Source organism: Simochromis diagramma, unplaced genomic scaffold (genome assembly GCF_900408965.1).
Source record: "Simochromis diagramma unplaced genomic scaffold, fSimDia1.1 OVJJ01000216.1, whole genome shotgun sequence".
Classification (NCBI taxonomy): Eukaryota; Metazoa; Chordata; class Actinopteri; order Cichliformes; family Cichlidae; genus Simochromis; species Simochromis diagramma.
The window spans coordinates 1,493,881-1,516,580 of record NW_024386883.1 but is presented as its reverse complement, the minus strand read 5'-3'; the positions used below and the strand labels follow the sequence as shown (position 1 = coordinate 1,516,580).

Here is a 22,700-nt window from a genome sequence, read left to right as displayed (position 1 = left end):
TGCTTTCATGTTGTTCACACTAAATTCTGACCCGACCCTCTGAATGTCACAGCAGAACATGAGACTCATCAGACCAGCCGAGTTTTTTCCATTCTTCAATTGTCCAATTTTGGTGAGCTGTTCTTAGTTGACAGGAGTAGCACAGGGTGCAGTCTCCTGCTGCTGGAGCCATCTGCTTCAAGGTTTAATGCGTTGTGTATTCACAAATGCTCTTCTGCATACGTTCAATGTAACAAGTGGTCATTTTAACCAATGTTGCTTGTCTTGTCTGCTTCCTTATGTGATTTCTAGCGTCCCCACAAGGCCCAGAAAACCGCAGCTTACTGGATATTTTCTCTTTTTGGATCTGGTGTCTGTAAATGTGTGGGAAAATCCCAACAGCAGTTTCTAAAACACTCAGACCAGCTTATCTGGCATTGTAAAACTCATAGTCACTTAAATAGCTTTCTTCCTCATTCTGATTCTTAGTTTGATATTCAGCAGGTCGTCTGGACCACATCTAAACGCCCAAGCACACTGAGTTGCTGCCATGGGATTGTCTGGTTAGATATGTGTTAACAACAGGTGTACCTAATGAACTGGCTGACAAGTGTATTTCTTCCTGCCTTATCATCATACTTGTACGTGTTTTCAGTAATCTGATTTGGTCTCTTTCACCTCTGTGTGACTCATCATGCTGTTACCAAACTCTGAGCTGCTTTCACCTGTTCCTTCGTCACAGTCGTTCTGTTCTTGGACAAATTCATCTGACTGTTCTGGCAAAGATCAAACTTTCTGTAGTCGCTAAAGTCTAGATCTTCACCAAAAACTGGATGAAGATAGTTCCTTTAAAAGCTCTAGAGTTTTTAAAGGCCAGCCAAAAATGTGAACTTTTGTGCTACAGCTCAAATGGCATTGAAGTTAAAAAGAGTAGTCTTTTCTCACAGTTTAGTTTTTAAAAGAGTGACCTGCCTGCTCCGTGATCCACAAAATCCCTGAGATTCCAGATTTGAAAAATCCAAGCCAACACAGAATATATGATTTCTCCTTGTAATCTGCTTTCAGGGTATTTGATGTCATATCAGGTTAAGCAGACGGTGCCCGTTGTCTCTCCCAACATTTATCCCTTTGAAATTATTAAAGTGCATCTTTAAAAATCACACAATCATCTCTAATAGGTGAATCAGACCGAGCTCATCAAATTCACTGTGTTGATTTCAACGCATCATCAGCCGTCATTTTAAGCACCTTTTTCCTTTTTATTGACTTTTAAAAATCATATATATATTTATATGTCGCTTCTCTTAACAATCTGTGGTACTTGTCGAGCTGTGTGAAGCTTCAGTGATGCTTGAGATTAACAACACACATCTATTATTATTATCCGATCTTCAGATCACGTGGTACCAAAATACCCAAATGACTTTTCCTCAACCAGCGGGATGAGACCAGATGTTGTCGTCTCTTAGAAAATCCTTCATCTGACACAAAAAAATAAAAATAAAATAAAATGGAAATAAAACAAAAGTGCAACCAAAGTCAAAGAAATTAAAACTCTAAGCTGGGTTAGCATACATTACTTTTTTTTTAAGGTAGGCACAAAGTCAGAGAAATAAACCTTCACATTAACACCAGTATGACCAGTTGGACCATCCTTTCCGATTTACACATTAAGGCGTACCTAATGGTGTTATTTTTAAGACCTTATCAAATATGAAAGAGCTATAGCTGAAAAAGCTCGAACAATAACAAGACCCATAGTTACATTAAAGAGTTTCAGATAGCATTTTGTCATCTTATATCATAGTTGCTGGTCGTCTACAAAAGAAAGTCAAACTTAGAAGCAAGCCCACTTCCTTTCTGCCTTGTTTCACATTTTCATCCTCACGACTTTCCTCCAGTTAAAACAGCTACAAGAAAATCCACATTTGCACTGATTAATAAGTTACATTTTATAGATACACACATACGGAGGGGAGCTCAGAAGTTGCTTGGCACATTCTCATGCTTCACCAACCTCTCCTACAATCTAAATAACTATACAAGATACAGTAAAACGGGTCTTCTCGTGGCCCTCGAGGCTTCAGCATGAAGAGGAGATCAAACGGGAGCCCGCCGGCCATGATCAATACTCGTCTGCATTGGTTATTGGTCATCGTCCTGCAAAAAGGAAGGCATACACAACCCAATGCACTAACATGGAGCGGTTCAGTTGTACATACAGTATCTTCGCATACTGATAAAGTTTTCGATTCATAATTTAATCTGTATATACTGTATCTTAATATGCTGGTACCAGGTATTCACAGTGACTCTAAAATAAAATTACAAGAGGAAGTTTGTACAAGAAACAACGGATTCTGGGCGTCCAGCGAACGTTTGGCATTCCCATTTTTTTTCCCTCGGAGTTCAGAGTTCAGAGTTTGGAGATTAGTTTGTGTGGGGTTTGGGAGAGCTGCCTGGGCTTTTCGTTGGCACTGAGGAGAAGCAGTCCAAAACTCCTCTGAACGCACTTTGTTCGTCAGCAGTGGACACAGAAAGGTGAGGTAAGGTGGCGTCAGGGGGATGAGATCTTACCACCTCCTTATGTTGAACAAGACGTTACCTGGGCAGCCTAAAGAAAGTACAGTATGTGCCCCACCGAGGGTTGATTTTTACAAAAAAAAAAAAAAAAAGGGAAAAAAGTGCGAGAATGACACAGAAACACACACACACACAAACACACACCAGGGTGGAAAGGTAAGACTTCACCTATCGTCCTTACTGCCACCACTCATGAGCAGTAGTAAACAATTACCCCAAAAATAGTCACGGTAGACATCCGCCAAACACAAAACATATTTAAATACAATATTCTGTATTTCACTATCAGTTCAAAGGTGCTGTTATTCGGACACCTAAAGCTATTTCGCCAGCTGAAATAAAAAGCTGCCTTTTGGCATTCAGTGGTTCAGGCCAGCAGGAGGAGATCTTCTACAGTATGGCTGCTACAATAGTGAGGTTAGAAGATAACAGCTACAGGCAATCATGGAAGGAAGCCGGAGCAGTTCTTTCCTGCTGTAGTCTGTGTCTTCAGGAGAGGTATAACCCTTATTCAGCGTCCCTTTAACACTCTTTTTTTCCCCACACATACTTCAGACAGACACGCATGCTCAGTTCATTTTTTTAAGCATTTCCAATTTACGTCCCTTATTTCATGGGCTTTTTCTTTCTTTCGTTTTTTAATAGTCTCTCCCTAAAAAAGAGAATTTCTTAAATACAGTACTACTGAGAAGTGAAGAGGGCAGGGAGTGTGATGTCCTTACGTAATGGACTCTGAAGCGAGTCAGTTATAGTCATTACATCTTTTGAAGTAGAAGGCTGCCTACAGGCTTGTAATCCTCATGTCTCCCCCCTTTTTTCTCCCTCCTTCTTGTTTTTTTTACATCAAGGCCTTCCACACTATCAGCCAGAACCACACTCAGACATTGCAACTACATGTCTGGCAGGATAGCAGTACTACAATTCACATATATTACTGGTGATGTGATTGATATATATATATATATATATATATATATATATATATATATATATATATATACACACACACACACACATACACACACACACACACACACACATATACACATACTTTGTGTGTATATATATTTACATACATAAACTATATATATATATATATATATATACACTTTTGGTCATTTTGGCTAAAACACCACCAAACATGCTATTCAGCGTCTCTCAGTCTTTTAAAGCAAGTACTATTAAGCCCAGCTCTTCAAGTATTTGAAGCAATATATAGACGCACACACATCCACACACACCGAATCATACATACACACACACACTACTAGAAGCACTCTGGCATAGCACATCAACACAGCAGCCTGTGTCGGTCAGTCTGCAAAGGTCATCACTGGGTGATAAATGTCTTTTTTTCCCCCTAAAAATTGATTTGCATACTCCCTCACCAGCAGGCAAGTCCAGGATTCAGGACAAGAGACTGTGAGATTAAAGAGGATAGGTATGTGTGTGTGTTTTCAAAATATGTCAGAACAAAGTAAATGTGTCGAGCGTAAAAAAACCCGCACTGTACGATTTGCATCACTCTGCTGATTTCCGTGCGTGCACGCACGTGCGGCGGTGAAGCTAACAAGGCTTGTTGACGTTGCACAGCAGCTCGGTGACTTTGATGAGACGGGCCACCGTGCTCTGTGACTCCTCCTGCAGCCGCTGGTTGTTCTGCCTGAGGCTCTGCACCTCAGCCTGCAGCACCGCCTTGTCCTCCTTCTCCTGTAAGACATCGGCACACAACAGAACAAAAAAAAAGCTGTTGCTCAGATGGCTGTGGCAGGAATGGGAGGAGAGCGGCAGGTGCACCGGTGGCTTTAAGCAACTTGTGGGTACAAGTCATAGACTGTATATAACAGTCTCTGTATGCGGTCTTTATATACAGTCTATGGTACAAATAAACACACAGAGTGATGAGATAAAAACAACACAATGTGGTGTGAGCAAGAATAAAGTCGCATCCCGAAACAGCGCAGAAACAATTAGTCAATCACTTGTTTGAAAGAAAAGATTTTTTTGCTGTTGTTGTTGCTGTTTTAGACATTTATCAGGTAAACACAACCAAACATTTGCTGACTTTTCACTGTTGCATATCATTTATTAAAATCAGTGCTTTAAGGGCGTCTTACAGTGGGGTGTAGGGCTGCAACTAGGGGTTATTTTCGTGATTGAAAAGTCTGATGATTATTTTTCATTGAACACTTTCACCGATCGATCACATGCCAGAAACTATGGAAAACAATCACATCAAGCTTGCAAAAGTCCAACTTAATGTTTTTTAATATTGCTTGGTTTTAAAGTAAAACAGAGAAAAGCAGCAAATCCTCATATCTGAGAGGCTACGGCACTAAGAAGCATTCAGTTTCTCTCAATCAACTAATTGTTTCAGCACCAAATGTTCTGTTTTTAGTTTGTTTGTTTGTCTTGTTATTACAGCATTGGAAATTCGGAGGTGAATGATTAGAAAAATATCCATTAGATCTCTCAATGCTGAAAATAGGTATAGTTGCAGTCCTAAACAAGGACTTCAAATAGAAAAAAACTGCCATATGTTTGCTTTGTACATATACAGTACAGGACATATACAGTGTTTGGCAAAAATAATAATAATTAAAAATAAAAAAAATCGCAACACAATGCCCACTTGTCTGTAGTAGCCATCAGATGTGGTTAAAGGCTCCGGAAACGTTGCGTAAAGTGGCCTTTGAGTTCCTGACACATGCCGTTTTCACACATGCTCTGCACCGCCGATCTTTTCTATAAATCACCCGACGGGGTTGCGTGCTCGAGCGGTATAAAGTGCACAAGAACGAGTGATGAGAATCGTGCAGGTAGCTCAGTTCACAGCGAGTGCGCGTCACAAGTCGGGCCTCCCGCTCGCTCTACTCAGGAAGCACCCCTTTCTGCACCGCTTCGAGCATTTCCGCTAGTAAGAACACTTCTGACGTGAGTTAAATACGACAAAAAAGGGGAGCTGCACACAAAAGTCCTGATGTGACTCATCAACATCGTCTGGAGTTCATGTGTGAAAATGGCTACACAGCATTCAGAGGTATCGACATGAAAATAAAAACAAAACAAAACAAACCAACAAACAGAGCACATCATCACATTATCAAAGCACTGAAGGAGTTGTCATAAATACATGTAAAAATGTATAATACTGGAATTTCAAAAGAAATCTGATAATAATTTCTGTACACGAAATTATAAATAAATAAATGATTTTTTATAGTGTTTTTTTTTTTTGTTTGTTTGTTTTTCGTGTGTATTTAATGCATCTGTATAGCTGTGATTCGACATGAGTAAACAAAAGGCTGCACTGGCAAATGGAAATCATCTCTCCGCAGTGACAGAAGCTTAGCGATTTAAGTGATAGTTTCTTCTACCTGCTGATTTTTCTGCTTGAGCTGAGGATCCCTGAAAAATGTTACCCACAGAGAGAAAAACATTCATGGAAGTCAAAGCACCTTTTGCAGGTCATCCTGCAGCTTCTTCAGCATGGCCTCCAGCTGTGACACCTTCTCCTCCAGGTGGCCTGGAGAGTCACTGCAACAGAGAGCGGCAGTGACACTTTGTCAAAAGCGATCACATGACGATGACCTCATGATTTCCCCCTTTCTAATCCGAACAAATAAATAAATAATATCTTGAAAAAATAAATGCATGAATATAACACAAAGTGTCAGGGTGTTTCAGCATCCCAGCCATCAAATCAACAAAAGCCTGCAGTGGAAAAGTTTTCCTTTCCTCTCGAACCAAGTGTGTGAACTTTTCAATTTGCTTGATTGCTCGAGACGCCATCTGTCACTCTGACAGCCTCGGAGCTCGACGCTTTGTCCCTCCTGCCTTTTAATGAAACTTGTAATACTCACACATCAATTTACAGTAATTGCTACATCCGACGAGCAGAGCCGCTCTGAGCGAGCGCAGTCATCCCACGATGCATTTCGTCTGACTGCGGCTGTACATAATAAGTACACCCCACGGAGCGAAGCGAAAGCGGCCTCCCAGCAGTGAATTTAAAGTGCGATAGGTTTAAACGACAGAAAAGGGCAGAAATTGCAGTGTAGCATGTTTGATCTTTAAAGAAACTTCATTTGGTTTTCATGACGATCACCAAATACGATCTGACAACTGGAAATGTAAAAGCTGAGGAAAATTTTGAACCGAAACCCTCCCCCATATATTTATAAATTTGCGTGTTTAATAACACAAAGGTGGAAAAATGCGCTCTAACTGCTGTCAGCGTCACTCCAATTGTTAACTATGATGTGTGCATAACTTGAAGATTTTATTGTTGTGTTTTTGATGTGAACTTGATTTATCAAAGAAATATTCACACCTTTGTTTTGGCTTATCTACTGTTGACATTTGTTTCTGTCTTTGTTTTGTCTCCGGCAGATCTGCAGGACTTTGTTTGTTCAGTCTCAGCATGGAGGAGGCGAACAAGGCCACTGAAGACAAGTAAAAATGGAGCTACAGTTTTAAAGAAAAAAAAAAGCCACAGCAGTGAGTCACACACAGAACTGCATCACCGAGTCAGCAAGGGGCTTCTCTTTATGGCGGCGAGAAGCCATCACGTTGACTCAAACAGCTGGATGTAGTCTAAATAACTGAGTGAGAATAGAGGTGCTGTTCTAACTGAATTGAGAAAAGGGAGTAATTCAGACAAAGGCGCTAACTACAAAGATGTTGAACTGCTTCGGCTTAGACGCACTTTATAGCAACCCACCTCTCCTTTGATTCTTTTGGCTTGCCGTCAGTTTGATCAGCGCCTGCTTGGGAAGGGTCTCCGGCTTTGCGGTCTGCGATAAGGAACATTATTCACATTATTATAATGATCACAAGTGATATATACAGTATATTAAATAAAATGTGATGAGACAGAGATGTGAAAGTTGATGAAGTCAATAAAGATGTTTTGACTCTATGCACTCCTGTGACAAGCTAAGTACGCTCTCACTGCGTTTATAAGAATTAAGAGGGTAAGTAGGAGTCAGATCCTGCTAATCAGTTGCACTTGGTTAATTGTCCATCAGCAGGTGTGATCACCTCTATAAAAGCAGAAGTTTTGGTAGTTTGCTGCACCTACACCTGCACCTTCACATTCAGTTAGCAGCTTAAATGTTAAAGTTGGTGTAGGTGCTAATCATAATAATGTTAAGATTGCAACCGACCAATCACGTTGTTGTGATGTCATTTCTTTGTAATGTGGAAAAAAAAACCCAAACACCTTTGTTTTTATATAAAACTCTCGTCTGGAATAAATGGTAAACATTTCAAGCCTTCTTCTTCTTCTTCTTCTTCTTCTTCCTCAAGCATTCTAAATTAATTCGTACAGTTATTAATAACAATATTAATAACAACTATATAATCAATTTAGGTTTGCTGTTAGCCAAATTAAGGTTACTCATGTTGGTTTTCAGAAAAGTGTTAGCTAACTGCTTGACTAATGCTAAATAAAATCTCAGATAGGCTCACTGGTCAATTGGGATGTTGATCCTGGACCAACAGTATAATGATGATGTGGGGACGACACACATGTGGGGATAGGAGATCACGTGTTAAAGGTCATGTATGGTAAGAAAAACACTAAAAAAGTACGACTTATTTGGAAGGTTTGCCAGGAGAAAACCTCTTACACAAAAACTTGTGGAACAATGTCTTTGGACTAGATGTTTGGCATTTAATGCCTGATGCCATTCTTGGCCAAATCGCCTCATACCAGCTGTCACGCACGGTGGTGGAGGGGTGATGCTTTGAGCTTGTTTTGCAGCCACAGAACTTTGCACTCATCAAGTCGACCGTGAACATTTCTAGAGTCAAATGTGAGGCCATCTGTCCACAGCTAAAGCTTGTATTTTGCAACAGGACAATGATCCTAAGCACAGCAGCACATCTGCAAAAAAATAGCTGAAAATGAAAAAACTCGGGGTGTTGCAATAAGTCCAGACCTCAACCTGACTGAAAGCTGTGGTGGGAACCTATTAATGCTGTGCATAAAGAAATGCCCGCAAACCTCAATGAACTGAAGCAACATGTAAAGAAGAGTGGGCAAAAATCCTCCACAATAATGTGTGAGACAAATAATGTCACACAGTAACCAATTACTTCAAGTTATTGCTGCTAATCGTGGATCTACAAGCTACAGAATCAGGGATGTTTTTCAGACGACTGCATGCCCCCCTTTTTACAACACTTTTATACAACATGCAACTTTTTGTGCCCAAACACACCAAAGAACACACCAACATTTCTGACATGCTACACACGAAAACTGTTGTGACTGCTCATTTGATGCATTGCTTGCTTGGCACCATGCTCGCATTAGCTAACTGTTCCCAACAAATGATGCCCCGCAGGCTGAGGGCTGTTGACATGTCCGGCAGACAGGTAGCATTTGCAATACTATTTACTGCCAGTTATTTTTTATTCTATTTGTTAAGGTGGTGCAATAACAGTGCACCTGAGCAGTCAATCTGGGAACCCTTATGCTATGCGGCCAAAGGACAAACAACTAGATCACTCATTTAAACATCTATTCCGGATCTGTTTCTTACAGGAGCCCTTGCTCTTCTAAAAAGAGTTTCCAGCATCTTAATTCTGGCTGCAGAGGTTTGTTTCTATACAGTATTAGCGAGGCCAGATGTCGAAGTTCGGCTGGGCTTAAAGTTTAGTCTTTCTAAGTGGTCCCAAAGGTGTTTGATGGGGTGGAGGTGCAGGCCAAGTGGCATTCATCCAGGATGCTTTTAGTTATAGCGCATAATGGGTAGCTAATTAAGGCAATGTTACAGTTATTTACTTACAGTAAAGTGAGTCTATTTTCCTGTGATTGTGCAGAACATTTTAGGAGCTTGATGCATTATTTACAGTCTAATCCACATTTATCAAGTATATATAAACAGTTCCTCACCCTCTCGTGACAAAGCCTCCAGGATGTTGCGGCAGGCTGTGGCCAGGTCAGAAATCGACTGCCACTCCTCCTCAGTCGAATCTGTTGTCTCCGAGAGAACTGTAACACAGAGGAAAAAGTTCACTAAACATGCCTCAGATTATAGGTAACAGCGCAAGAGGACTGGGATGTGTGAAGCAGCTGATTCCTTCTGGTTCTGCAATAGCAAAGAGTCCCCACCTGGGGGTGCTGCTGTGTTACTGCTGGTCAGATTTTAGAGCACAGATGAGCTGATGTGCCAGCCTGGCCATGTCAGACCAACTAAGATGAAATTTATAGGAGCACGCGATCAAAATATAGTACATGAGAGTTACGGTGCAAGACAGGGAGCTTTAATATTTTAATAGTTTTCGTGAGTTTTTGTGAATATAAGAGTTTTAATGACATTGAAGGTAGTGAAAAGTACTGGTTTAAGACATATTTTGAAGCTAAATTTCAATGAGAGAACCCTGCATCCCCCTGAAAAAAAAATATCAGAAGACTCTGATGATGAGAGGATGAGCAAGTGTGCTCTTACAGCAGTTAAATGATGAGTCTCATAGTCTCAGTGGAGGCAGAGCAGATGGTGTAAGAGGGGTTCCTTGAATTGGGGCTGCCTAAAACTCCACCCCTCCCACTACCCATCTGTCCCCCTTTTATCCCAGCCTTGGCAGGGGGTGGCAGCGGAGCAGGGATGATATTAGATTAGCGGAATAGGGGGCAGCGTGGATGAAAGAGGAGGAACAAAGGGGATGCAGTGGGGACTAAAGGGAGGATAATGAAGAGAGGATTTTAAGGCAGAGGAAATCTGGAAAAAGGAATTTGAGGTTAAATCAGGCAGAGATGATTCGCAAACATGTGTAATTGTTGTATTTCGGCTTCATTTAAGCTGCGGCTGTGTCTGCTGTTCTGTCTGAATGAGATTTTCCCTTTTAGATTTTGTTATGCACATACAATGAGACTCTAAATAAGCAAACACTTACTCTTGGTGATGGAGTTATGAAGACTCAGGGCTCGTGAATTTCTTTCAGCTCGGTCCACACTTGACAGCCGCGAAGACGAGAGAGAGGAGTCACTCGCCGAGGCTTTGTCATCGCCAAACTCGGCCCCCATGAACTGAAGACAAGACAGAGTTTGAGATGAAGGAGAGACAACGGTGTCGGAAAGGAGACGGAGAGGTGCTGCGGCGCGCTGTTTTTTCACCTGCTCGTCGTCGAGGGGAACCTTCGGTTTGACTTCCAGGATCAGATCAGGTGTGGCATCCCTCAGCTCCCCGATGTTCTCATAGATGTGGTGTTCAACCTTCAACCCCACGTTGTCATACACGTGCCTGCACACCGGGGCGGAGGGAAAGAGGGTGTTGAAAAAATAACCACAAAAAACCCAATGAAAATTGGATGTTGAGGCTTTATTTTTTTAAACCAATCTAAAGGTCAAAACAGAAACCAGAGAAGTAATCTCCAGGATGGCTCAGATTTGAGCCTGATTCACATTTACTGTGGTGCACTCGCAGAATTATCTGTCAAATATATCATGTGATGCCGTCCAGTCTAATTTCTCAGTACTACTTTGTGTGACGATAAAAAGAAGTCAAATTCGATTTAGCGAGCAGCAGAATTTAATATTATCCTCATGAATATTTCCTTTATGCACAGCGTTTTCCTCAAGCTGACCAGTGTGGTTAAAGGGATTTACCCGAGACAGATGCGGACGGCCTTTGATACTCAAGAAAATGAGGAAAGAGTGCACAGTGCAGATCATTATGTAAGTAACCTCTGAATTGAAAGCAAGCTCGCTTCATGGCTATCATTCTTGACTTGTTTGCTAATATGGTCCTTGAAGATGTTTTTGTTTTGCTTTTCATTAAGAAAAATCACTAGCAGGAGATCAACTGCTTGGCCAGTCAACCTGCTTCATGAGAATTAGAAAAGCAAGCGGTGGAAAGAGTCTTCAATTTCAGTTCATATTAAATCAGGAAAAAGGGATTATATTATCAAAAGTTAGCTCTATGACTGTGGGGATGTTAAATGTGCTATACTATCATCAGCAGTATTTACGGCTTGTCGTTGCTTGAGTAGTTTTTAACCATGATACACGCTGATGAAACTGCTCCTTTCTGTTATCAACCCCCTTAATCGTTTATTTGCAAGAACAGAATATTGTGAAAATATTGTTCCTAGTTAGAGATCTCCGACTGATATCATCAAACTTCTGTTTATTCTGAGGAGATCAGAAATCCTTCTTCAGGTTTAACCTAAACTGTTTGTCATTAATATTTTTTAACAACGCTTCATTTGTTCAGAAAGAAACTACAGTGACTATAATGGATAAAAGAACAAGCACGAGCACCACAGTATCCATCCGCCCTAAAGAATAACAGTGGGAGTGAGCTTATCCCAGCTGACACTGGGACTGAAATACAGTGTTTTCCTCTGAAATGTGGTCAAGTAGAAGTGAAACATAAATGAAGACTAAAACATATCGCTCGAAATTGAAGGGAGCTCTTGAACAATTTGAATTTTGAAGCACGATATTGATTTCTGCTGACTGCTGTTACATCCTTTTCATTCATCAAGATCCGATTTGCGTTCATTTTTTTGAGTATTATATCCTAGTGTCAGTTTACTACACTACACTTTCTACTTGAGAGAAAATAAAGTTAAAAAAGCAATTTGAACAGGAACATCAAAGTGAGTATACAATGTCAAACATTTAAAAGTGGAGGCGCTAAATTCCCTGAAGATAAAATCAGTCCGTTCCTCAACTTCTGAACCAGAAAAGTGACATAAAAACAAAGTGACGGAGATTTTGCATCATCAGCAGATGCATTTAAATAGCCTCTATAAAACCTAGCTTCTCTTTTTTTCCTTGATTTTCATTTCTTGTGTTTCTTCATGATGCCGCCGTAACACTTCAAAGAACACCTCTATAAGTTTTAGTCGCACTCACCCCGCGTCGCAAGTGTCGCTGTAGGACAGCTGTTTTTCCAGAGAGTAGCTGCGCGGGAGCTGCGAAGCGCTGCCCTCCTGGCCCTGATTGGCCGGCTGGTCCTGCAGAGATGTGGCTCGTAACAAAGGTAAGCTGGGCATTGTGAGGAGCGAGTACGGATTGCGCTCGCTCTCCACTTTATCGCAGAGCTGCTCTTCGCCTTCGTCGGTCTCCGCCTGCGCCTCCTTTGTGTCCGGCTCCTCGACCCCGCCCGTCTTCACATCATCATCCTCTTTTTTTGCCTCCTCCTCTTCCTCCCTTTCGTCCAGCACCCAGGCCTCTCCTGACTGATTCTCACCGGGCTTGCACTCTGCATCCTTGATGGCTTTCAGATACAGCTCAGAGAAACTCCTGCAGAACATGGAGGAAAAAAACATCACACACACAAATTAATTTAAAAAAGCTAACTAAGCTGAAACTAAGATGAGATGGGAGGAAAAATATCGTTGACGTCTTTGTGAGACTTTGCGCTTTGTTGTAACGAAAGAAGAATTTTGAGCATCGGTTACATTTATCTAAACAGTCCCCTCCACAGCTGCTTCTGTCCTGCCTCTGATCTGAATGGAAAGGTGGTGGTAGCAGCAGTGCAGCATGTGACAGTGTGATTAAAGATCATTAAAGGGATTGACTTGCTTCTAGTCAGCTGGTGTGACACTGACTGCAGGCTGTAACCCACTAAAGAGTGAGAGGCGAGTAGCACTTGTGTTGTTCCGATCTGACCTGTCCCACAAGCCCTGTTCAATACCCACGACTCCCTTCTCGTCCCCACCTGCGAGGCTTGCCGTTCTCGTCCGGTGGGATGACGGTGATGTGGATCTTGTGGGCGGTGCGGAGCAGCCTGGTCCTCTCGTCGAGGCTCAGGTGAACCAGCGAGTGCCCGCAGAGCCTCACCACGCGAGCCCACAGCTGCAGGCCTCCGCTCTCAGCGTAGCAAAACCGCTGCAGCTCCGTCACAAAGCCCTCCTCGTTCATCAGGAAGCCGGGCTGCCCCACTCCGTCGCGCAGGGGTGTGACCTCCAGCGCCTCGCAGCCCCGTGTAACCAGCTGCAGAAGAGCAGATTCGGGTGAAGGAATGAAAAAGACGTAAAATAGTCACGCAGAAATTTCGATTTGGTTCACAGTCACCCACCTCAAGCCTCTGCACCACCTCTCGTATGTCTTCTGCCTGGTTCTCCATCATGCTGATCGACACCGACTCCCCGCGCTCGTAGAAGATATCTAAGCAGGGCCCCCCGTCTTTGGGCTCTGTCACCGCCTTCCAGCCAATGACATCGCGACAGGAGCAGTTGAACACCACCTTGCGCGAGTACCTCTCGATGAGCACCACCGATTCGGCCGACACGCCGAGCAAACAGGGGAGCTTGTGCTCTCCGGCTTCCCATTCATCTATGCTGTTCACCATCACCGCCCACACAAGGGCCCCATTGCTGTGCAGCTCGGCCCCTTTGGCGCCCTTCATCTTGTCTTTGCGCTTTTCCGCCCAGGGAGAGCAGGGGGAACTTAGTGGAGGAGTCTATGGGCGTGGTGGTCACGTAGTTTTCCGCCAGGTCCTTCAGGTATTCCTGACGCGTGCGGGTGGCCATGGAGCGGAACTTCTCTGACTTCTCTGCAGCATTTTCAGCGTTGACCGCCTTCGCCAGGAGGAAGTCTCTAAAGGCGGCCGAGCGAGGGAATCGGGCACCTTTGGGGAACAGAGGCCCGAATAATGGGATGTCTTTAGAGCGTGTCACAGCCACCCTGAGAGGAAGAGAAATGAGGAGTGAGGAGAGGGTGCAGCAGGAACATTCAATCTATGTCTTGTTTTGTTTTGGAGTGTTGTTGCGGCAGGGCACACGCAAATACCAGGATGTGACTCTAACACCCGCAGTTTTTTAAATTTTTTTTTAGATCGACTAAAAATCCTTATAGCTTACTTAAATCTGCCACTTCTCACACAAAGAACCCAAATCCCTGATTTCCTTTTCCTAAGTGCTTTTTTAATTTTAGCTGCTAAAGAAATGTACAAATTCTCATTAAACCCCTGAGAATGATGGAGTCAGACCTGTAGTAGGTGTTCTCGGTGCAGTGCTCGTGAACTTGCACGATGATGAAGACGTGCTGGAAATGGGAGCGGATGGACTTCGGAGTAAAGGGCATAGCGCCCGGCTCCTGGAACACGATCGTCACAATGTCGTTACCGATGTGGCGCTTCCGCAGCAACTGATGAGACCAAACAGAAACACAGACATTAATTAAACCAGAGGCCATTGCAGCCAATTAAACCTGAGAACAGTTACCTACCAAACAAAAACATTTAAGGGAAGAGCAAACAGATAATGCTTCAAGACAGGCCTACAAATGAAATAAGCGAGTTCATCATAACAACGATCGTGTTTTACCAATCGGCCCATTTATTCATTACTTCTTCCGTTTTAATGCTCTGTACATGACGCATTAAACGTGAACAAAACAATGACAATTAATCATGTTTATTAGAATAAATAAACTAAATAAGTTGTAAATACTCCTGCGTCTTTTCATCTGAACTTCATTAATCATACTTTGGGAGAGTTGTTGTGATTTATGATTTGTTGTGATTTGTTGTGATAGACAAACATATAAAAATAGATTACAAAAACCCAAGATACAAACGCAGGCTTGGCTGTAGATTATTGCACCAAAGCTACCGGAGCCTAAACCGCTGCTGCTGCTGCAGAGGCTGCAGATTAAAGAGGCAATGCAGTGCCCCATCACTGCCATGTAAAATCTTTAATCTATATTAACATGCAATGTCCAGTTTCTTTGCAAATGACATCAAACAGGCTTAAACCCTAGACGGCACGTTAAAACACGACAGCCGGATGAACACGCAGAAGACGGCCTGCGAGGCAGCAGTGAATACCTTCATGGTGGGAGTGAACACTGGGGGGCAGGATTTTTATGTCATGCTTGTTGTGGAGCGCAGAGGCTTTTTCTGCAGCTTTTACTAAAGCACGACGGTACGCAGAGAGCTACGTAATGAAAATCGCGGCTCATTCGGTCTTTTGAAAAATACTGAACAAAGGCTGAAGGAAGACTGCAATTCTGTGGAATTGTGTTGTGATACACAAAGAGCAGGAAAAGGAAACCATGTGTCACGGGCCTGTTAGGTTGTGGCTGCTGTTACCTGCTGTGTGTTGTTGGCTGTGTAGGGCAGCATGGTGGACACATGAAACATAATCTCGTAGTCCTGGTAGCGCGTGTAGAGCGAATGAGTCCCAGTTGAGTCGGCTGCACAGGTACGCACAGAAAGAGACAGACAGGTAGAGATTTAGCAGAATCAGTCAACGTCTCTGAAGGAAACACTAAACTCAGGCTGTCACAGCCGGGATGAAATGTGTCCCGTTCGCTGTTCTCCGCTGCTCACTCAAGGGAAAACAGCTCAGAGATAATCAGCAGTGACTATGCTATTTTGCAGGCATTACTCAGATTACATGTGGCTAGATAGGAGTTATCTTCGGCTTTCTGTGGTGCACTGATGCCCTTCGGATAATCGTACTGCGACAAGGTGAGATGTAGCCAATAGATGTGGGTGTAAATGAAGTGTCTGTAGCTCACTCTTGTTGTCCAGCTGAGCTCGGTATTTTTCCCAGCCCTTCAGTCGCACCCGTTCCCCGAGCAGATCCAGAAACTCCTCAAATGCCGGCCCGGAGCTCTCGTTGTTGTACATGTCTTCCTCTGAGCTCTGCCCGGCCCGGCAGTACATTATCCCAACCTTCCGCTGAAAATTCAGCTGAAAGATAGAGAGGCACAAAAGTTATTGAGCACTGAAAAATATACAGAGTTAGAGTGAGAACTCTCATTTCTAGCCTTTATTTGATATTTTACTTTACAGGAAAAGGCAAGGGAGTTGGGTATTACTGAATGTAAACATAATCAAACTCATCACAGCACCCAAGACTTTTTTAACTGGTCATTTCTTGCAGTTTTACACTTTCCACCCAGATCACTTTGTGTCTATACGCCACTCTGCCTTTAATCATTAGTTTTTATTAAACTCGCTCTTCCACAGCACGTCTTTTGTCCTTTCTTCCTCCCATCACCTCCAACTGGTCGCAGCTAATGGCTATCCTGATGTACTGGAAGTTTTCCTTCCCACTGTCACTAAAATATTTGGCTATAGGGGTTCGTCTAAATGTGTGTTTTTTTTTTTTAATCTCTACTGTTGTAGAGCTTTATAGCCAGGGGCGTAATATCCAGGGGGGTTGGGGCGGGGGGGTGTCAATAATCAGACCCAACCAATATAACCCCCCCACCCAATAAAATTATGAATTATCTTGCATAAATAGGCTGTTGATTTTCTTTACTCATTTCAGGTATTACCAGGAAAATAGTTGCATGTGTAGTCATCGTGGAATTTACACAGATTTATTTATTTATTTTAGACCCCCCACAAAGTTACGCCAATGCTTATCCCTTACAGTATAAAGCATCGTGAAGGGACAAGTGTTGTTGTGATTTGGCAACATGTAAATAAAATAACATAAAATTGAATTAAATTGAATATATAAATTCAGATGTTGGCTAGAGAGCAGCTACAGGATAATGGAGGAGCTTCAGTATTTGGCAGGTTCTGCAATGTCAAAAAAAGTCAATAGAAATAAAGAAATATGGGTTTTAAAAAAACGACTTCAATGTTGGGTAATCAGCAAAAAATATTTTGCATCTCACTAATTAAATGTTTGGTACATTTTTATATTTATTAGTACCTTTTGATTTCATTATTTAAATCTCATAATTTGTTTCTTTTGAGTGTTTTTCAAACAAATTGGGACACTAAATGTTTTGGGCTCAGGATGTGTGACAAACAAATTTTAACATTTTTAATCACGACAAAATATGAAGTGTTAACTAAAAACAAATTGAAATTTGAATGAATCTTACTCAGTCCATAATATTTGCGATAAATACAGAAGAAAAAGCAACGGCTCCAAGTCAAACAATACAGGAGAAAAACAATAAAGTGAGAGCTTTTTGCTTTTTACTCTTTCTGCAGCACATAATCAACTTGAAAACAATTAGCTTACAGCTCCAGTTCTAATGGAATAGAAGAAAATGTAATAACTGGGTTAAATGACCTCTTGGACAGCAGTTGTAGGCTTTTAACATAAAGTGGAGAAAAATACACAAACCCTATCTGATGCCGTTTGACACAATTTACAGTTTTCTGCCCGACACATGCAGCAGTCTTCAGTATCACCGGTGTCGCGTTACTCACCCCCTGTTCATCCAGTTTGAGCAGGGTGTCCCGCACCTTGGGGGAGTTTGAGGCCAAGCGAAGGCAGTGCTGGTTCAGCTCAGGCATGATGAACTCCAACAGCCTCTTGGGAGTCAAGCCTCTGGGGGTCGTATGTCGAGCCGCAGAGGGCACCGACTCCTCCAGGATGGAACCTCGCAGAGTCTTCATCTGCGGACGGGATTCACACTCAACACATCCGGTCGAATCAATTTTACACACAGGACAGGAGAAGCGCGCTGCTTTTACCTCTGTGGTGCGAAATATGATTCTACAGTTGTTCTGAGCGCCGCTGGATCCTTCTTTCTCCTCTCGACGGAAGCTGATGGCCACCGGCCCGAGGCGTTCGTCAATTCCAAAAAAATTCTGATGTTCTGCGACGGCAGGACAGACAAATAAATACTGAGAGGAACGAGACCAGAAGACCCACAGTGGGTCAAACAACTATCAGAGCACCTATAAGGCTTATAAGGACCTGTACAAAAATTATAACAGAGGGGAGGTGAGGGGGATTTATATGGAGGACCAAAAATGGCAACATAATGTAAAATGTAAAAGAAAGAGGTTCAAAACCATAACTCTATTTTACATTTTACTTTTCATCTATTTCATCTGTTAAAAAAAACAATCTCAAAGTGACTAATATTTACTTTAAACCACCTCTCTAAGCAGAAGACTCTACCTCTTCATATCAAGGCAATATGATGGCGAACTCAACAGTTGCTGAAAATAAAGTGACTCAGGTGCAATTACTCCTACCTACAGCACTGAAGGGAAACTGAAGGCTCTTGACCCTTTATTACTCACAACACACACAGTAAACACTCATATAAATAAACACTAACAAGGAAAGGCTAAATTAAAATAAAAAGCATAAAAAAGTGACTGAATGAATTTCACATGGCCTATAAAGGACGGGAAAAATCTTCCTAAATCTTGGTGAGTGTTAGACTTAACAGGGAACAGCTGAAAAGTAATTGATCGTAATCCTTTGACACTATGACACGTACCTTTCATGTAGAAATACTTGCGATAGTAATGGGCTCCCAGATCAGCATGCTCTATGAAGTAGTTGCTCTTGCCCTGCTGCTGCACATTGCTCTCTCTGGGCTCTTCCAGGACCGAAACTGCATCGTTGGGGATGCGAAGGCTAGACCAGAGTCCCTTCCTTCCCTGGGATCGACCCAGGCCCGCCTGCTCCTCTCCTCCAGTCTCGTTGCGGAAGTGGGGGCAGCTGAGGAGGAGCTCGTTATCGTTGCCATCACCTTCATCTAGCATCATTGACTGTTCGTTGTCTTCTGCGTTCCCTGTGCTGCCACCCCCGCCCTGCGCAGGTGAGGATGGGGTGGACAGGGAGAGGGGACGGGGCTGGGAGGCAGCTGAAGCCCCTGAGGTGATATTCTTTTTCCGTCCAATGCTGTCTCTGTTTGTGGCTACCTCGGTTAGGTCAAACAGGATGCTCTGCACGTCATAGTGAGCAAAGCTCCTCACCCAGGCTCCGCCCCCGATGTTGTCATATGGAACTGGTTGAGGGACCTGAGAGGTCGTGGGTTTAGACTTTTTGCTAAGACCTTCAGGCTTTGGTGGCTTAACGGGTTTTGGGCCATCCACCGTGCAAACACCTCGAAAGTATCCATCGGGTTCTGGAGGGTGTCCCTGCAGCCCTAAAAGCAGGAAAGGGTCTTTGAAGCGGAGGGCACTTGGACTCAGGGGTCCCTGGTCGTCTGCTCTTGACTCCTGGGCTTGAGTCTGTCTCTCGAGTGATGACAGGCTGCCGTACTCCCTGTGTAACAGCACACCTGTGTCTCCCTGAACCCCAGCATCCACCTTTTCACCAACCGCTCGCGCTGTTTTCCCCCCCGCCTTCCCAGAGGAGTCCAAGTCCCCAAGTGTGACATCGCTGTTACTTCTCTGCATGATGTGCCCCCGGCCCATGGACCGCAGGGTCAACCCGGCGCGGCTCGGGGTGAGGCTGTCTGCTTCGGCCCCATCGCCGTCCCTTCTTGGCGGCCACTCCACTACACCCGTTTCCCTCTTGGGGTCAAAGTTGACTGCTGCGATAGGCGGCCGCTGATTCTGACGGCGAAACTTGCGAATGAAGAGGTCGTCTGACTGCATGGTGTCCACCTGACAAACCAACTCCAGTCCAGCGGTATTTTCTCCACTCTGCTCCAGGGCTTCCCACTAACCCCACCCTCCCAGTTAAATTGTTGTCCCGGTCTCTATGGCGCTGGTGTGAAATGGGAACACTGAGCGAAAGCAGCAAACTCAGTCCTCATTCACACCACTTACGAAGGCTGACCTTCTTCTCCACTCTCAGGCTCTCACAGATGCTGTGTGAGACACTGCACTCTGTCAATACGTTCCCAAGTGTGGAAGATGAGGACACGCGAAAAAGTGCTCCTGTTTTCTGCAGCGGTCCATCCAGGTGTGCAGATGTGTGTTTAGGTGGTACTCCAGTTGCGGGGTGCTCCTTCCTGTAAAGGATGTGAGGATCATCACTGGAGCCGGACTCTGTGTCCTCTGAGTAAGAGAGGCTCCTTATGTATCAACACAGCGTCCTTCCCTGTGCACGCTTTCAGTGCCTGCGGCCTCTCTTTCGGTCTTATCCACCGGCAACCTGTACAGAAAAGAAGAGGAAGAAAAATATAAGTTTGGACCCCATCGTCACATTTTAGCCACACTGATATAATCTCAATCAACAGCTTTATATTCAGCCCGTAGCAGCTCACCAGAAAAAGATTTGATAAACAAGTACTGAATTGCAACAATAAGGCAGTAAGCAGGTGTGACGTGTGTTTTATTGTTGAGTAATGCCTTGTACCTCTGTTTTCTGTTTTCCCTCATTATTATTCTTTCCTTTAGACACTTTCCGTTCCAAAGTTTCCCTAAATAGTTCCATAGCAAACTTAATACTCACCACATCCACCCCGCACACGCTCACAATAGACAGTATTAACACAGGGGAGGGTCCTTCCTGGCTTACTGACAATGTGCCAGCATACAAGCGAAATAAGTGTACGCCGTGTCTCTTACCTCCCCTCCACCCCGACACTGTGCATTCGCACACCACCAAACAGTTTTGTAGTTCACTCTCGCGCCAGTATTCAAACAAATACGTCAGTATGGACAACAAAAAGCATTTTAAATAACTGCAAATGCCGTGTTTTGCGACAGATATTACTTTCACTATTTTGAGAGTCATTGAAAGTCAAGAGGGTTTGAGAAAACGACAATGAAGCAGAGTGCTTCCCTGTTTTTAAGCCCTAAAAGAATTCATCTTCTTTTTGTTTCAACAAAGCCGACTTACCGTCAAAGTGGATTCTGTCCTAGGTACAGATCAGCCTGTTTGTGTCATCGTTTGTTGCTCGCACCCTGTTTTGGACCAAACTGACGTCAATCAACTCAAGCTGAAACCTTTTTGTCGCTCTCAATAAGGTATGAAGCTTCTTCCTGTCTAGTTTTTTTTAAAGCACCCATCTCCTCTATCGAGCTTGCAGCCTAAAGAGCAGGTGCAGCGGTGCAGAGCGCACACACATTCACATCACACTGACTTACATTCATTTCCTTCTCCCAACTCTAACGCTAACCGCTACTTGCATTAACCCCGGCCCCCCTAGAGGTTTTTATTTTGTCCCCGAAAAAGGGGTCGAGTCCCCACAGCGTGATTGTGTAAACTATTTTAGGTCCCCACAACATGCGCAATACAAGTACACACAAACACACACAACACAAAAATATGCCAAATGGTGAGGAAGTCACAAGAAATCTTGGTTTCCCCTCCTTGCTGCTGCTCACGTTCGCTTGATTTTTTTCACCCAAAGAGAAAATATCAACGTGCAGTTTAAACGTTGGCGCTAAAAATGCATTTTAAAAAAAAGCAAACGTTGAATAAGGATCAAATTTATTTGTTCATTTGCTCGCGTGTCAAGATATGCTAATGAACGTGAAGGTCATGTTATATCATCGATATGAGCACTGTGAGCAGGAAGTTCTCTCTAAAGGAGATTGTGTCTAGGTTTGAAAAAGGGGAAACAATGATTATTAGACTTCTCTATTATTGTTTATTCTAACAAATCATCCATTGGAACACATTCAACATTGCCTTCAGTGCCTATTTTTCCATTATTGTGACAGTATGCTTTTATAGACATGTTATCATTGATCTGAACTGTGTTATAAACTAATAATACACTAATAATACAAGCTGCCATAGATTTTCAGAAACTGTTTTGTGATTTCTTACTGATAAAAATTGAATCTGCGTTATGTGCACACCTCTCGATGACTACTTCAGACAAACATGCTGTGTTTTCAGCATTAACTTAAGTATATTTAGTTGGAATATCCTCAAGTTTCTAATCCAGCCTAAAAGCAATCACCATCTGTAAATACTCTAAGTGTAAATTTCTCCTCAGGTTATTTAATCCCCAAACTTTGTAGAAACAAAGCCAAGGACGTGACCTCAGCATTCTCCGTGGTACCTCGAGGCTCTGCGATGTACGTAAATGTTTATCCTTACGGCTGGCTACTATCTGTAACAGTGTTACAGATACGCTGTGGCTCAGTGTGAATGAGTAATATGTGTAACTATGTGTAAATATAATATTACTTTCATATCTGTCTGAACTAGAGTGAAGACGCTTATTTTGCATGCCTCGAATGGGAAAGAGAAAGCACGGTGAAGTACTGAATTAGGGGCAAAAGTCTTCTCATTTTTAGCACCTCTGATTGAGTCGGGGTTTCCCGTGGAAGCCCAGAGCGGACTTAATTAACGCGACGATCTTAATCTAATACTGAAAAATTAAAATGCAATTCCTGAATTTTCAAAAGTGCTGTTCACTCAATATCGTTCTCTGTTGAGCGCACTGTTCCTTTGGAAAACAACAGCCACGAGCTGTCCTCGTGTTTTAATTTTGAACTTAAAAACACTGACATCAAATGCGCCTGCTGATGTTTTAGTGTAGCTGCATT

At 43.1% G+C, this 22,700-nt stretch overlaps 1 protein-coding gene across 1 annotated transcript in view; it reads right to left on the bottom strand.

Moving 5' to 3' along the window:
• Positions 1-3,919: 3,919 nt before the first annotated feature.
• The window catches only part of zmp:0000001168 (signal-induced proliferation-associated 1-like protein 2), a 32,260-nt gene continuing 13,479 nt past the window's right edge, over positions 3,920-22,700 (bottom strand). The window contains 16 exon segments of the mRNA XM_040032877.1: positions 3,920-4,272; positions 6,021-6,099; positions 7,286-7,358; positions 9,467-9,565; positions 10,468-10,600; positions 10,688-10,814; positions 12,434-12,823; positions 13,242-13,516; positions 13,602-13,952; positions 13,954-14,209; positions 14,514-14,671; positions 15,618-15,721; positions 16,049-16,223; positions 17,709-17,897; positions 17,976-18,100; positions 18,737-20,346. Coding sequence (XP_039888811.1) covers positions 4,129-4,272; positions 6,021-6,099; positions 7,286-7,358; positions 9,467-9,565; positions 10,468-10,600; positions 10,688-10,814; positions 12,434-12,823; positions 13,242-13,516; positions 13,602-13,952; positions 13,954-14,209; positions 14,514-14,671; positions 15,618-15,721; positions 16,049-16,223; positions 17,709-17,897; positions 17,976-18,100; positions 18,737-19,844 — 3,786 coding nt within the window. The 5' untranslated portion in view covers positions 19,845-20,346 and the 3' untranslated portion in view covers positions 3,920-4,128.